Below are 15,848 nucleotides of genomic sequence, written 5' to 3' on the forward strand. Positions count from 1 at the left end.
TTTTATCATAATTTATATAAAAAATTTTTATTACATATAAAAATCACAAGTTTACATATGCGTAAATTTATGTAATAACAAATTTATATATATGTAAAAATTGTAGATATGCGTAAAAACTAATTTTCATATTTGTAATTGTAAATGTAGATATGATAAGTGATAAAACTACACTCAATTAACATTAATATACAATTTTTTTTATAAAAAACGTTAGTTATTAAGAGTTCTTTCAAATTTGTAAATAATTTAAGAGTTCTGTAATGATACTTATTTTGTAAATACATGCCTCGAATGTACATTATTGTTTCTTAGGTTTTTTTATTTATCTGAATACTAGCTTTTGAACCCGTGTATTACATGGGATATCTCAAAGGATAAAAATAAATAAGGTTTGTTATTTAGTTATGATTCTCAAAATATTTATGAATGTACTAAAGTTGTGTAGTTAATTAAACCTCAGGTATGAAAATGACATTTAACTTAGTAATGAATAAAATTCACACTATGTTATAACTCAATTGACAAAATGGTTTTAACCCATGACTCAAGAATACATGAGATAAGAGATTATAAATTAGAAGAAATGCAGGTTTCACACCTAAGCTTTTAACATTTTCTTTTATTATTAGTACTAGGTTAAATACCTGTGTAAACACGGGCTGGATAAAAAAAAATATATATATATATATATAAAAAGAACAAAACAATGTAAAATACTTAAAATAATTTTAATTTGACATTGAATGAATGAATATGAATATGTATTATGACGTTCAATATATTAAAAATTAAATAAATAAGAGAAAAAATAGATGGAAAATTTTTGTGTAAAAAGATTATTAGCTTTGTTTACCCTCTTCACTGAATATTAAAAGTTTTATTTCATTTTTGGTTTTTAACTTTAGAAAGCGCAAAATAAATCTGTAAAACTTCCTCCCATATTAAGACTTAAGAATATACAAATAATCTGTAAAACTTCATCCTTAGGAGATTTCTTTTCAGTCTCTTTCAGTTCCACCAACTGTCATTTCAAAAATACAAAATATTAAAAGATATATATAAAAAATAGTTAAATTATATGTGTCGTATAGGGTTTCTTTTAGTGTGTCAAACTTGGGTTTGTACTCTAGAGCAGTTGAACTTTGGACTTTTAACACATGTAAATGGAAAGGACCATGAGTATATATGTTATAAGGGTTCAACATCTATAAAAAATTCTTGCAAGATAACATGTAACAACACATAATTCATAGTTCCAATCTGTTTAATATGAACTGAATTGTTTTCTAAACATGATGTCATGGTATATGCGATCTGCAAGAAAGTATAAATGTTAAATCACAGTAAAGAAAAACAACACATTAGTATATCCATGTTTAGATTTTGTGGATGATGTTCATAACTATTTGAAATTATATACTATAAACTATTGATTAATAATATATATCTAGTATGGTAACTTCTTCTAATTTCTATTTCAACATTTTTTAGAAACCTGCATACTTGTGAGCACACCATCAAAGGATGCGTTAATTAGGGAAGTGAAATTGGAAAGTGAGAGAGAGGCGACTTGAATGAAATAATACCGGGCAAAAGAGAATTTCCAAATACCAAATTAATCACTAGATTTCAAATATGTATGCCACTTGACACAATTAGATTTTAAATATGATGGTCTAACAATAGGCCACTAACATAATAGATTTTTGTTTATTATAATTCTACATAGTAATACTAGTTGATCAAGGCACAAGAGTTGGCCGTCAAAACGGAAAACGTCTCTTCATCACGCGTTACGGACGCCCGGGCCTAGCTGTCAAATTTTTGACCCGGCTCAATTTCGCCACTTGTTCCTTCCAAGTTCCATCTCATCCTTTAAATGCGCATGCTCTTCATACTCCTCATTCGTCAATAACAACTTCTTCTAAGTCTGTCTACAACACAAGCTTTCATTCTCGAAGCTTCTTTCTATATTTCCAACCTTTAAGCGATTCGAATCCTCACTCGACGCAATGGCTAGCGTCAAGCGTACCTCGTCCTTCGTCGTTGATCAACTTTCAGTTGTTGCCGTCAGGTAACTTTATGTTTAATTTAAGTTCAATTGTTTGTTTGGTTAATTAATCTTTTCGTTAAATAAACGTAATGATTCAATCTAATCTAGTGATAGAATCATTACGTTGAACATTCAGTTATTGTTAAAAAAAAAAACGTTCGGTTTGTGTTCAAATTTCAGTTTTTTCTGTTTCTGTCTTATAAAAAAGAATTAGATCGTCAATCCTTATTTTAATTAAATTATTTTATACAGTTATACTAAAATAAAAAATTTGGGTAAACATCATTTATTAAGATTTTGAGGCAAAAGTTTGGTTTTTCGTAAACATAGAAAACCAAATGGTCGGTTTTTGTACAGGGTGATTTTTTTTGTTACCGATCGGTTAATTTGGTTTCATGCACACCTGTAAAAAGTTGTGTTGATTTGTTATCTAACGATCATATGTTTTGAACAGACGTGGATATGCGACTGCGACTCAGGGGATTGTAACCGGAAGCTCGAGGGGAAGCGGAGTTGCGATGATGAAGAAGAAAGCAAGTGATCAGGAATCGAAGAAGTCGACTCCATGGGTTCCGGATCCTGTAACCGGTTACTACAGGCCGGAGGGCCAAACCAACGAAATTGATGCGGCTGAGCTTCGTGAAATGCTGTTGAAACAGAAAAACAGACGCAACTGAATTAGTTGAAAATGGATCGGTTTATTAGAAGATGAAGATGAATGAAGCTTGTTGGGTTTATTCATCCGATACACATTACAAAGTTATGTAACTTGTCTTGTTGATGTTTTGGTCAGCAACGATGAAGGATTAGTTTGCTTGTACTTTTTTAATAATGCCTTGTTACGTGTTGCGTATGGTTTGTTTTAGATGTTTTTATTTCTTATGAGTTTTATGGATGTATCTATAATTTGATAAGGATTATAAATTATTAAGGTGTTCATAGAATTGGTTCTGGTTATTTGGAATGCTACACTTGAAATTTGATTTCTTGAAAGGGAATTCAAATCTAATATGAATTAGAATTTTAAACAAGAATCGAAATATAAACCGGAATATGAGAAAAAATAAATAAATTATAAACAATATGCACAAAACTAAAAGATATTTATTATACATGGAAAATACTGTATATATAATTTAGTGTTTTTTAATGTAATTATAGAGATGAGAAGAGAGGATAGACTGGGATGGTAACCAAGTTTCAAAAGTGTTCCAATTAACTCACTCAAGTTTAAAAAGTGTTCTAATTAAGTCACTCAACTTTCATATTTTATTAAATTATAGGTTTTAACATGTTTTTATATATTGTTTTGATTTTGTTTTAATGAGGAAATCTTTTTATCTATATTTTTTATGTTGATGTTGAGTAGTAACGTGAATTTTATTTTATTTTTTTATTTTAAATATAATTAACACTTTTAAATTGTTTTTAAGTATAACTACATATATTGTAAATCCCAACCCCACATGTTCTCCGGCATTGCTTTCTAGATGCACAAAAAATTAAATGAGGCTTAATTTGAAGATTTAGTGATCCGATTTGAAAAAAAATTGTATTAGTGACCTAACCGGAACATTTTTTAAACTTTATTAGAGATGTTCCAAAAAGAAATATAAAATATATCTATTTATACATGGAAAGTAAGTTATTTATATATTCGAATTTGAATAATTGGCTCTCAAATAAATTCTCTAAATCGGAATAATTGTGTTGCTTTAGTATAAATACCATACCATATTTAATATACTAGTTTGTTTAATATAATCTATTGCTGTTTAAAGAAATATAATATATCTGAACTTGAAAATCTATTTAGATGCTAACCTGATTAGAGATGAGAATTGGTACCCGCTATCTTGCCGGTACCAACTTTTAAAGAATATCAGGATTGGTACTGGTCGGCACCACCTGCTATATTGATAATAAGTTTTTTAGAAATTCTGGATCGATACCGGTCAGTACCGTTATGGAATTCGGAACATAAATCAGGAAGATAAGGAAATATATTATGTTGTTATAATTATTAAAAGAAATATAGATTCGCAAATAAATAGTTCAGAAAAATCATAATTGGATGATCGAGTTGCAAAGTTAGGTTATTTGGAACTTGGAACACATATTAGGAACGTATGTCGACCATAAGATATTATGTGTGGGTGGAATCTTTTTAATTCTAAACCATTCAATATAAAATGTTAGCATGTTACCCCTAATCAATATATTTATGTTATGCCCTACCTTAGGTATGGTAAACCTAACAAAGTGATAACAAGTTAGCCATTCAATTAAAGAGATCAGTTTTGATTCATAGCTTTGAAGTAAATTTGGATAACCCATAAACTGACCAATCAAATTCATTTAAATCCATATGCAATAAGAACATGTATAATGGACGGTAAATCAGTGCCATATCATTTAAAATTGGCGTTACACACCAATACCCCATTGCATTCAAAGAAGGGGGCGTCAAAGAAAAAGGAGCGCCAAGGCATTGGAGCCGTTAGGGACATTTTGTGAAGTTGGGTTTATTTCTAACCAATCAAATTTTTTCACAAACAATAAATATAATTATCTTTTAGATATATACTTTTAATTTTTTATAACTAGACAATTGTTCTTTTACATTAACTTTGAGTAACTAATAAATTTATCACACGTGCATCTTTATATATATATATATATATAGACACAAAGACACTAGACAAGTGTCTGTGTGATGCGGCGCGAAACACAAATTTTGATAATCATGTAACAAGTTTATGGGTGTTTATTGTTCAGTTTAAAATCGTAAAACCGATCATTGGTTTGATTACACGGTTTATTTTTTTCTTTAACTTTTGGTAGGTCGTTTTCAATTTTCGAAAGTCAGTTTCGGTTTTCGATGACAAAAAACCGTTTTGACTCACGGTTTAATTTAAATACAATCAAAACCATGCTGCAAAACACCCCTATGTAATAAAATGCTATTTTTGTAATTAAAAAAAAAAAACTATAACAATACCATACTCAATTGAAATAGAAAAATATGCTCGTTTTTATGATGTGATTTAAAAAAAAATTAACGTATGAAAAAGTTAACTTTAAAAAATCATGGGGGAAGTTTGGTTAAAAGTGCAAATAAAAATAACATATAGATAAAAGATTTAGGATCATGTTATAACTATTTTTTAAATTTACAAAAGTTGATCATAGTTGAGGGGGCATAATTATAACTATTTTAATGAAATCTTTGATAACACGGATTCCTATTTATCAATGATATTCCACGATCAATACAATTGGCTGAATCCCGTGAAATCATTTCTTAGAAGTTCACTGAGATCTTCTTTTTATAAAGGAAATAAACTTCGATTCTTGAATAATTTCCACATAACTTTTGCTTCTATTGTAACAAGAGATTCCTCTTTTATGTGGAAAAGGGCCGTATCAATAATTATGATTTTAAATATGTGCTTTCTTACTAGTAAAACTCATAAATTAAATTGTCTTAATTTGCCTTTATTTAATGTGTGATATGTAGTATAGATAATTAAGTCTGCATTTGTTTACTATAATAAGTCATCTCCTATAAAAGGTCCAAAGAAAACAAGAAGCGACGCAAGTACACAAGTGGACAAATTCGTGTAGAAATCACTTGACCGACCAAAAAAATATGACCCACATACACAAAAATCGTCCATGGTCAACAATATCCACCATCACTTACTTATGCCTATATAATCATTCAGTTAGAAAACTTATAGTTGAGTGGTCGAATCGAAGGTTAGGTTGTATGGAAGTTGGAACATAAATCGTGAACATGTGTTGACCACAAGAAGTATATTATACGTGTGGGTGGAATCTTTTCAATTCCAAACTGTTCAAATATGTTTCAATCCTAAACTTTAAAAGTAAATAAAAATCACATTTCCATAATATCATATGGTTACCGAATTTTATATCGGTCTTTGAGAATTTAAATATGTGACATCCGTGGCAAAACCGGTACACCTTAGTATTCATATAGCGAATAAGCGATTAACCGCTTATTGCGTAACGAACAAACGATTAACCGAATGGGTCTGGTTATGACCCAGATATCCCGATGGGCCATCTATACGAGATATATGTCTATTATAAGCCAACATACTGATATTAAGGCCTTAGTATGATAGCAAACTAGTTAAACGAAAACATGCTCGTTTAACTACCCGCTATGGACTTAAACGCGAAAGATAGTTACAAACCAAGCATTGTATCATCCGTTAAGCCGAAAAAGACTTACCAAACACTTATTTGAAATGTTTTAAGCGATCCGTGAAAATATTTTCGATTTTTACAAACGTATGGTATGTTTTTATAAATTTACACAAAAATAGCCGAAAAACACTCGTTTTCGCACTGTTTGTCGTACCCGTTATATTTTTCACGCCAAAAACCAAACCCGAAATAAATTTAGACTCGGCATTTCACGTTCGGGCACGTACATCGAGAAAAGTGGGCCAAATGGGCCCAAAAGGGGGCCCAACGAGCCCAGCCCGCCAAAGAAGACTTTTTCCCCCTTAAACCCTTTTCATATTTAAACAAGTCCAAGATAGTTTTGAAGCCATTTTCTTGTGGAGAAATATGTAGAACAACCTGGTCCTCTCAAAACCCAGCAAGAACAAGGTAAAAAGCTTCATTTTTTGGCTAAGTTTAACTCGTTTAAACTCGATTAATACCATATAAACATAGCTTGATTGCCAAAAATCATTCCTTACCATGTAAAAACCCTAAAAATGGTCCATAAACATGTTTTGGTCATACACGTGGTGAGGAACCTGTTTTGATAGTTTTTTTGGCCATAAACACGGATTAAAGGGTTGAAACGACATTTTTACGGTTCAAAAGTTCGTTTTTGTGCACTAGCCGAAACCCTAAGTTAAAGGGCTTTTTTATTGATGAAACCTGCTTGGTTTGTGATATAGGACCTGTACCTAGCCTACATAGGAGCACAAGAGCTTGAAAAGTTTATTAGAAAGGCGGAAACGAACAAAAACCGTATGGTAATGCCGAAACACTCGCTTACGGGCTGTTTAGGTTAAGGTTATGATATGCATATTATTAGACCTTAAAATTTTTCAGGGATACCAGGGACCATGTCATTGAGCCATGTTCAAATTTGGTAATTTTTCGACCATCCGAGAATATTTGGCAAATTTATTACCGGATTGGGACGTTTATTTGGGAAAAATAGCTAAAATACTTCAAAAATTATGAAATTTTTCTGGGAACTCAGATTTAATGTATTTTGATCACATATGAATTTTGAGATCATTTGGAGAAGTCTATGGGTGTTTTGTACATATGCGTTCATGCGAATTTTTATAGCCAAATTTGGGCCGAAAAGAATATTGAACAAGCTTTTTACATTCTGGAATTGATACAGGTTGTTTTGGGACATGATTTGAGTTTTCAGGAAATTTTGTGGAATTTTTGGAAATTGTTTGGGATAAACAGACGATTTTTAGGCGAAATATAGCTGATGAAATGAATTTTTATAAATTATTAAATCAGTAAATAATTCCAGAAATATTTTTATAAAAATCTACATATTTTAATTGATAAGTGGCTAAATTTTCATAATTTAATGATTAATGGTTAATTAATTATGCTAATTTAAATATTAAACAAATTCAGTTTTTATAAAAATCGGCAAGTTCGCGACTAACGAACCTGCGGGAATATCAAAACACCAAGAGTGATCAAAAATCATATTTTTGGACTAATTAAGTAAAAACGAACTTTTCTATGAAAAACCTGGACAATCCGGATAGATTGTGCGCGTTTCTTCTTAAATCAAACTGAATAAACGGAAACGGACCCCGAGGCTAATCTGGTACCCCAGTATGTGATCCTTCTTTATAACTTCATCATTTTATTAACCAATACATTTACCCAAGCTTATTTCCCATAGCTGTTTTCTGAACGCGTAAACGAACAACTTGGTCCAGCTGTGAAAACGGGAATCTGAGCCAAGTTCGGTTTTAAGTATTAGACATTGAACAACATCACAACCTAAGCCTATTGTCATTTTCTGGGCGTTCCAGCTATACCCAGATTAGTTATACAGCCCAGTTTAGTACTGAGATTATAATAATATTAAAATATTAATATTATTATAATATGGACTATAGGGACTAAGTGATAGCAAGGGAAACAAACCCCGTGCTGATCTCGCACTGAGTGCCTACAAAACCGTGAGTTTCATTACCCCACTCTTTAAACTATTTTACGAACTTTTGGGGTGGAAAGCATGTTTATACACGTTATCTCTCTGAAAACGGATAAGGATATAAAATATCTGAATATTTATATATGAAAAGTCCCTACAAACATAATGATTGACTACATGCTGATGAAAGATGATTATTATCGTTGATTGATATATTGAGCGGAGATAATACGAATTGCAAAACATAATGAAATTACACGTGACAACATGTTTATTCAAACACGTTGTGTAATGTTAAACATAACTAATTTGGGAAACAACATGGTCTGTAATGGCCATGGGGATAACGTGGTCTATGATGATTATGGGGCTATTGTGGGCGGAAGGGGGCCACAATAGTAACAAACTAAAGTTGAGTATGGCCTATGAGCCAAGTTCTGCTGCAACTTACTAAACTAAAGTTGAGTATGGCCTATGAGCCAAGTTCTGCTGCAACTCACTAAACTAAAGTTGAGTATGGCCTATGGCCTATGAGCCAAGTTCTGCTGCAACTTATAAACTAAAGTTGAGTATGGCCTATGAGCCAAGTTCTGCTGCAACTTATTAAACGAACTAACTTGATTATGACATGAATGTTAATAAAATAATGTGATTATGCGTATTGTGGGCGAATGGGGAGTCACAATATTTGGTGATACGTGATAAATACTATATGTGTATATGTGTCTATATACATGCTATGTAATTAGCTGTATGAAATACTATGTGTAGAGTATACTAATTATTTACGTGAACACTATATAATGTTTGAGTTTTCATGGAATCATTGTGGGTGGAGGGGAACGACAGTGGTTGATGTTAACGCGGAACCGTTGTGGGCAGAAGGGGGGCCATAGTGGTTGAGTTTATGTGGAACCGTTGTGGAGGAAGGGGGTACACAGTGGTTGGTTAAACACAGAAATTGAAAACAGGTAGTACGAACAAACAATCACGATTTTACAGAAATTTCGAATTTATATTATAAACTTACATGTGTGCATATGCACACACAAGGATATGGCTGTACATATTTATACAACCGTAAATACATATTTTTACATACGCGCGTACATACAAACTATGATTGTGTGGTACGCAGAACTGATTTCGTTAAACTTATGAAACTCACCAACTATTCATAGTTGACATGTTTTAACATGCTTTTTAGGTAATCAGATATGAGAAGTAATTTCCTGTGCGTTACGTGTCTGACCGATTATTGATGTCGTGGGCATTTGAGTTAGAAGTAAAGTGATTGAAGAACCGGTTTGATTGTATCACCTAGTTTGTAAAAGAGATTAGAACGATGTAATATATTGTAAATTAGTTAGTAATGTTACTTTATGAACAATGTATTTGATATCAGTTGTATCTGTTGCATTTCCGTTTTACGCTTCCGCAAATCGGTTAACGGGGTGTGACAAAATATCTCGATCGAACCGAAATAAAAAGGCCCATAACCTTAATGAGTAACAAAATATATAAGATAATTTTTTTTAAACGAGGCTTAATGTTATAACAGTAAACATAAAAAAATATATTATTATAATCAAATACCGCAATAACTAACGATTAACCAATGATTCGTGAAACTCTCCTAACATTGGGAAAAAAAATAGCTTGGTACTTGGTGGCTAGCTTGGTCAACTCAGGAGGAGCCTGGTGGTTAACAACGAACCAGTAGTGGTGGCCGTTGGGTTTGTCGTTGTTTAGCATTTGCAAAGAATGAAGGAACAAAAGATAAATTTCAATCAACCACTATTTTATTTATTTTGCTTTGTGTTTTTATTTAATTTTTTTAGTTTTGAGTTTTAGTTTAGGCCCAATAATTTAAACTTGATTAAATGGATTATGAATAAAAAACAATTTTGAGCCAAAAATTATAAAGATGGCAAAGAACAATTCATACTTTATAAGTTTTACATTTTTAAGTGTATATATAAAAAATATAGATACAAAAATTTTGGCCCCTAAAAATTACGTACCCCGGTCGACGGTCCGACCGGCACTATCCTCCAGCCGGCTATGGCGAGATAGAGTGGAACATCCTGAAAATTTCCGTTTAAATTTGATAATTTATAAAAGACTAGTAGTAAACCGGCACGATTTTGTGACAACGACAATATGTTTTAACAGATTTTTACTACGTTTAAACATATGGTACGATACATTATTTCCAAAAAAAATGAATGTTTTTTTTTAAATGGCCTAAACCCGTTTGGCTTATGTCCCGTTATAACTCAAACACTTATTGACCTGTCAATGATGATGATGATGAGGGATGGAAATGAAACCCGAACCCGATAGGAAAACCCAAAACCCGGCATAAATGGGGCGGGTAATACTCGACCCATTAGGGTTTGGGACGGGTTTGGGATTAGTTTTGAAATTTTTCACGGGTTTGGTATTTCTAATATACCCGATTACCCGATAACATAGATTATCCGATTATATACCCGATTTACCCGATATAGCTTATTATACACACACACACACACACTATATTCCAAATATATTATTTGTCGAAACATGTTATATCAATTATTTGAGATATTTTACCTTTATGGTAACCATCTTTCTAATCGATTAGTTATATTTTGTCAAAACTCGACGGGTTTTGAGCTGGGTATACCCGACGGGTATTTTATCAAAACCCGATAGGAAACCCGATGGGAAAACCCGAAACCGGACGGGTAATTACCCGATTAAAACTCGACGGGTTTGGGACGAACTTTTATAACCGGGTATGAGTTTGGGAATACCTAAACCCGACCTATTGCCATCCTTAATGATGATGAGGAAGAAAAAAAAGAGGTTGAAGGAGAGAGAAAAAGTGTTAGAGAAAAGGACAAAAAAAAGAAAAAATTCTTGAAATTTGAACTGAAAGACGAAATTACTTAAAATTTGGACGGAAAAGACGAGATTCACTTTAAATTTGGATAGAGCAGACGAGATTCAAATCTTTTTGAATCCCGTCACCCTAGTCCAAATTTCTTGATCCATTTTAGAAATATTGAAGATTAGTAGGTCATTTTCATTTTCTTTCTCTGTAAATGGTCTATTTAGGGAATTTTTTCTTTATTTAATTTTCATACTTAGTAACTAAACTAATGCTGTGATTTTTTCTTTTAAATTATATTAAGTTTATATTGCTTACAATAATAACAATAAGCTAGTGACCAAATAACAAAAGAAGTGGCGCAACTACACAAGACAAATTCACGTATAACATAATAGACCCACACACAATATATGAATCATAATAAGTTGTTCATAGTCCATTCAATCCGCCACCGAATACATGCATGTCATGATGCATGCATGATGTGATGATACTTGCATCATTCTCTATTAAGTGTCACGCAAATTGGCATGGGATAAAAACTTCAAAATTGGAAAAAAAAAATAATAATCTTATATAAACTTTTTTGAAGGGTACAAAGCAACTCACTTTATAGCATATTTGAGCATTTACGTTGAAATCTTTAAAATTCTTTTCGTTTATAAATAGAGAAAAAAGTAGAGAAAACAACAAAAAGATCCCTCAATTAGAATCTATTTAATAAAAAAATTGATAAAACCAATAGCTACTATTCATCAATCTATATAATTTTGTGAGTGCATGATCGATAAATAGCAATAAAATAATTGTTTATGAGTAAATTAGATATAGAGATAGAGAATAAATACGATAGGATTTAAAAAAAAATAAAGTTTAGAAAAAAATACATATTTTAATTATATTCTATAAATGAAGATGAAGAATAGGAATATCAAATGATAATGTTCTGATGGGAAACAAAAATGATAACTTAGAATGGGTTAAGATTGAGTATTTTTTTCCATTATTACATTTTGATAACCATACATTACACGTCCTAGGATTCATTTTCCATTTTAATTGTATTAATATATTAGTTACAAACATAAACAAAAATTAGCTCCGAAGATATAGAAATTAAGTAATATCCAAAGATATAGAAATTTGAGAAACCATTGAAAATGGTTATCTTGTTCCAACAAAGCTTGATGATAAAAAGTACGTTTAAGTAGCCGCCTAAAATTTGAATCAAAAGTATTAAACTTGGGGTGCAATTTGGCTTAGGTGTGGCTTGATTTAGTTAAGTATTGGAGGGATGTATAATTGCCGATCATTTCACTTCAGTTTTGTCAGTTAAATTTACGTTTAGTTTGATTAATCGATTTTTTTCTCACAAATATTATAACATGAACATATCTAGGTGTATTGTTTTCATAATTCTCAATGCGTTCTATTTTATAAACCAATGGAATTAATTTGAATATTGCTTTGAATAAAGGGTGCTTATTTGTCTTAAATAAAATAACTATAAAAGGTTATGGAATAGGTATAAATAAGAACAAGAATCAAATAATGGAGTAAGTGGCTCTTGGCTGCCTATAATTCTATTGACGAGAAAATTCTAGAAATCATGAAGGGGTATCTTCATTATTTACAAATTTGGTAACTTATATATCACAAATTGACATTTCGATATAATTCTTTTATGCCACGTATTTTAAATTAGGCATTTAGACTCATGCTTCAAACGGGTAATTCGGGTTTACCTGAAACCTTTTAAAAAGTAACCGGTACTCGACTTCAATTAGCACGGGTCAGCTTTGGGTCATGCTAGATTCTATTACTAAAACATAATATATATTTTTGTTTTTTACGTGAATATATATTTTTGTTTTTTATGTGAAAATATTGTTAAGAGAATCTACTCATTCTAATAAAAGAAAATAACCGAGACACGTGGCACTTGTAGATTCATTCCTAACCTAAATTTTTCGCTCAACTATTATTCTAGTTTTAATGAAAACATATTTATGTTAGTGTAATTAAAGCAAATCATCCATTCTTTAATCAAATAACTAATTACCTAAATTACACGGATTAAAAATACACAAGTATTTATTTCAATATAATCAACATATTTATATTTTTAATGAAATTATATCTAAATTTTTTTATTAAATCAATTTATATACACTTTTAAGTATAGGAGATGAATGTGTTAAATCAATAAACGATATTTATAGATCTAAGATAATAATGATAAAAAGAAACAATGAATGAATAGTAATTTTATTCTCATATATTCATTCAACCTTCATGGATCAATGGAGTTTTCATCAATCTTTCTCGAAAGTGTAATTTAGTCATGTTAATTTATATATGATGTTCTTTTTTTATATCATTTATAATGAAACATTTTATTATCTTTTGTTAGAATTCACTACTCCATTAAAAAATCTAATTACAACTTACAAAATCACTATGTGCATCTTTTTTGTGATTATGAAGAAATTGCGTCGGAATACACCATGTATTCGTATGAATATTTCATTAGAAAATATAATTTGAACTTCTAAAACCGGATAAAATATAGGGTTTTTCTTAAATTTAATCATTTAATTTCTATAACTTATTTCTTTTAAACATTCTGTGCATCACACGAGCTCCAAACTAGTTTTATAATAAACTAAAACAATGTTGGTTTTTAAAATATAAAGAAACTAGTTTTTAACCCGGCGCAACGCGCCGGACAGGTTTGTAAATCCGAACGTTGGTAAGACACAAGCATTACCGGTCCTAAGTGTTGAGGTGGTAAGTTCATGTGAATTCGGTCAGTTTCTATTACATGTGTTATTGTACGGAAACTAAAACAAAAAAGGTTATAAAAATTGAGATGGAACATTGGGATAGCGTTGGTCGGTGAAACTCGAGCGTTGTTGTTCCCTGGTGGTGAGTCTATGCAAATTTGGTTGGGTTTTTCACATTCGTTATAAAACCGGACTAAAAAAAAGAATTGTTATTCAATCAGTTTCGTTACGGTACTATAACTAAAACAAAATGCGCTAAGCTACGCAAATTATGTCAGTTTTTATCACATCCGTTACAGTATATTGGTATTGGAACTAAACTAATAAAAAACAAACATAACAAAGATAATTAGAAATATAATTATCAAAGTTTAAAACAAAAGACAAACCAAAAAAAAAAAAAACTTGGTTCAATAGAATCTTACCAAATGAACCAATTATAGTCAAGTGTCGTCAAACTTCTCTTTTATATATATTAGTAATGGTAATTAGTTTAATTTGTTTTTAAGGGAATATATAACATTTTTTTGTAGTTATATACTTGCAACTAAATTTGAACTTGAATTCTTCTCTCCCAAAAAATGAGGAAGCGGCGCAACTACTACTACTACTACACACATGGACAAATTCACGTACAAAATAGTTGACCCAATTTCACCCGCTTCCTCCTTCCTTCCATCCATCCTCTATAAATACCCATGCCTGCCTTTCACTTATTATTCATTCATTCGTCAATAACTACTTCTCCACGTACTTCGAACAATCCAAACCCTCAATCTACGCAATGGCTATCACTAAGCTTATCTCATCCTTCATCGTCGATCAACTCTCATTCGTTGTCGCCAGGTAATTTTGTCTCACACTTCATTTTCCATTTGTTAAGTTAATAACATAATAAAAAAAGAGTACGTAGCTTTTACATCGTAAATGAAGACAAACAGGCAACAAGCTTATTAATAGTTTCTAAATTCTAACGATCATGTTTTGAACAGGCGTGGATATGCGACTGCGACTCAGGGGATTGTGTCCGGAAGCGCGAAGGGAAGCGGAGTTGCGATGATGATGAAGAAGAAAGCAAGTGAGGAGTCGAAGAAGTCGACTCCGTGGGTTCCGGATCCTGTAACCGGTTACTACAGGCCTGAGGGGCAAACGAACGAGATTGATGCGGCTGAGCTTCGTGAAATGCTGTTGAAACAGAAAAACTGTCGTAACTGAATTAGTTGAAAATCTTGAAAGATGAAGATGAGTAGTTTAATTTATTCATCCGATACACAACATAACATATTATGTTGGCCGTTGTTTTAATTTCCTTTTGAATATTGTTGTTACTAGACTATTATTGAGTCAACAATCATTTAATTAATCAAGTATTGGTTCTTGTTACTTGATCGAAAACCAAAATACTCAAATCAATTGAGAAATCCATAATTCTGTTATAATTATTCAATTGATTGATTGCTATAAAGGTATACATGTTGGGTGTAAAGTTGTATGACGAAGACCAGACCCAGGCGAGTTATCGACGGCCGATTGTCTTTTTGTCTGGCTCAGGCGAGTTGCACCCTGTCTCCCCCGTTAAGCTAACCTTAATAATTTGTTACTTTGTAATAACATGTTATATGTAGTTTTATTAAAAACTTTGGTAAATATCTTATTAGCATGGATGCAAAAATCTCGTCTGGATACCAAGTATTTGAAGAGTACTTGCAACTCTTCATTCGACTGACTTTACGCCGTTAGTGACTTCTGAAGCCATGCTTATTAGTTTGGGCTTAATTTTCTTTATAACTTTAAAATTAAAAGATCTTAATTTTTTTTTATTAAACTTAAAAGTATAATTTAAATTTATTAATTAATAACTTAATTCACCAACATATAGTGTTATAGAATGATAGGAATCTAGGATGGAAACTACGGTTAATCGAGATTAGT

The 15,848-nt window shown here is 31.3% G+C and overlaps 2 protein-coding genes across 2 annotated transcripts; both read left to right on the forward strand.

The window, feature by feature from the left end:
- The first annotated feature begins 1,994 nt into the window (after positions 1–1,994).
- Positions 1,995–2,776, forward strand: LOC143541185 (protein SENESCENCE-ASSOCIATED GENE 21, mitochondrial-like). The gene is made up of 2 exons (XM_077034070.1): positions 1,995–2,077; positions 2,511–2,776. The coding sequence occupies exons 1-2, from the start codon at positions 2,016–2,018 to the stop codon at positions 2,731–2,733; spliced, it is 285 nt and encodes a 94-aa protein (XP_076890185.1). The 5' UTR covers positions 1,995–2,015; the 3' UTR covers positions 2,734–2,776.
- An 11,913-nt stretch (positions 2,777–14,689) lies between these two features.
- On the forward strand, positions 14,690–15,139 carry LOC143541184 (protein SENESCENCE-ASSOCIATED GENE 21, mitochondrial-like). The gene is made up of 2 exons (XM_077034069.1): positions 14,690–14,762; positions 14,909–15,139. The coding sequence occupies exons 1-2, from the start codon at positions 14,701–14,703 to the stop codon at positions 15,129–15,131; spliced, it is 285 nt and encodes a 94-aa protein (XP_076890184.1). The 5' UTR covers positions 14,690–14,700; the 3' UTR covers positions 15,132–15,139.
- The last annotated feature ends 709 nt before the right edge of the window (positions 15,140–15,848 follow it).

Source organism: Bidens hawaiensis, unplaced genomic scaffold (genome assembly GCF_021521415.1).
Source record: "Bidens hawaiensis isolate Kalapana, Puna unplaced genomic scaffold, B.hawaiensis_p1.1 tig00012474_1, whole genome shotgun sequence".
NCBI lineage: Eukaryota > Viridiplantae > Streptophyta > Magnoliopsida > Asterales > Asteraceae > Bidens > Bidens hawaiensis.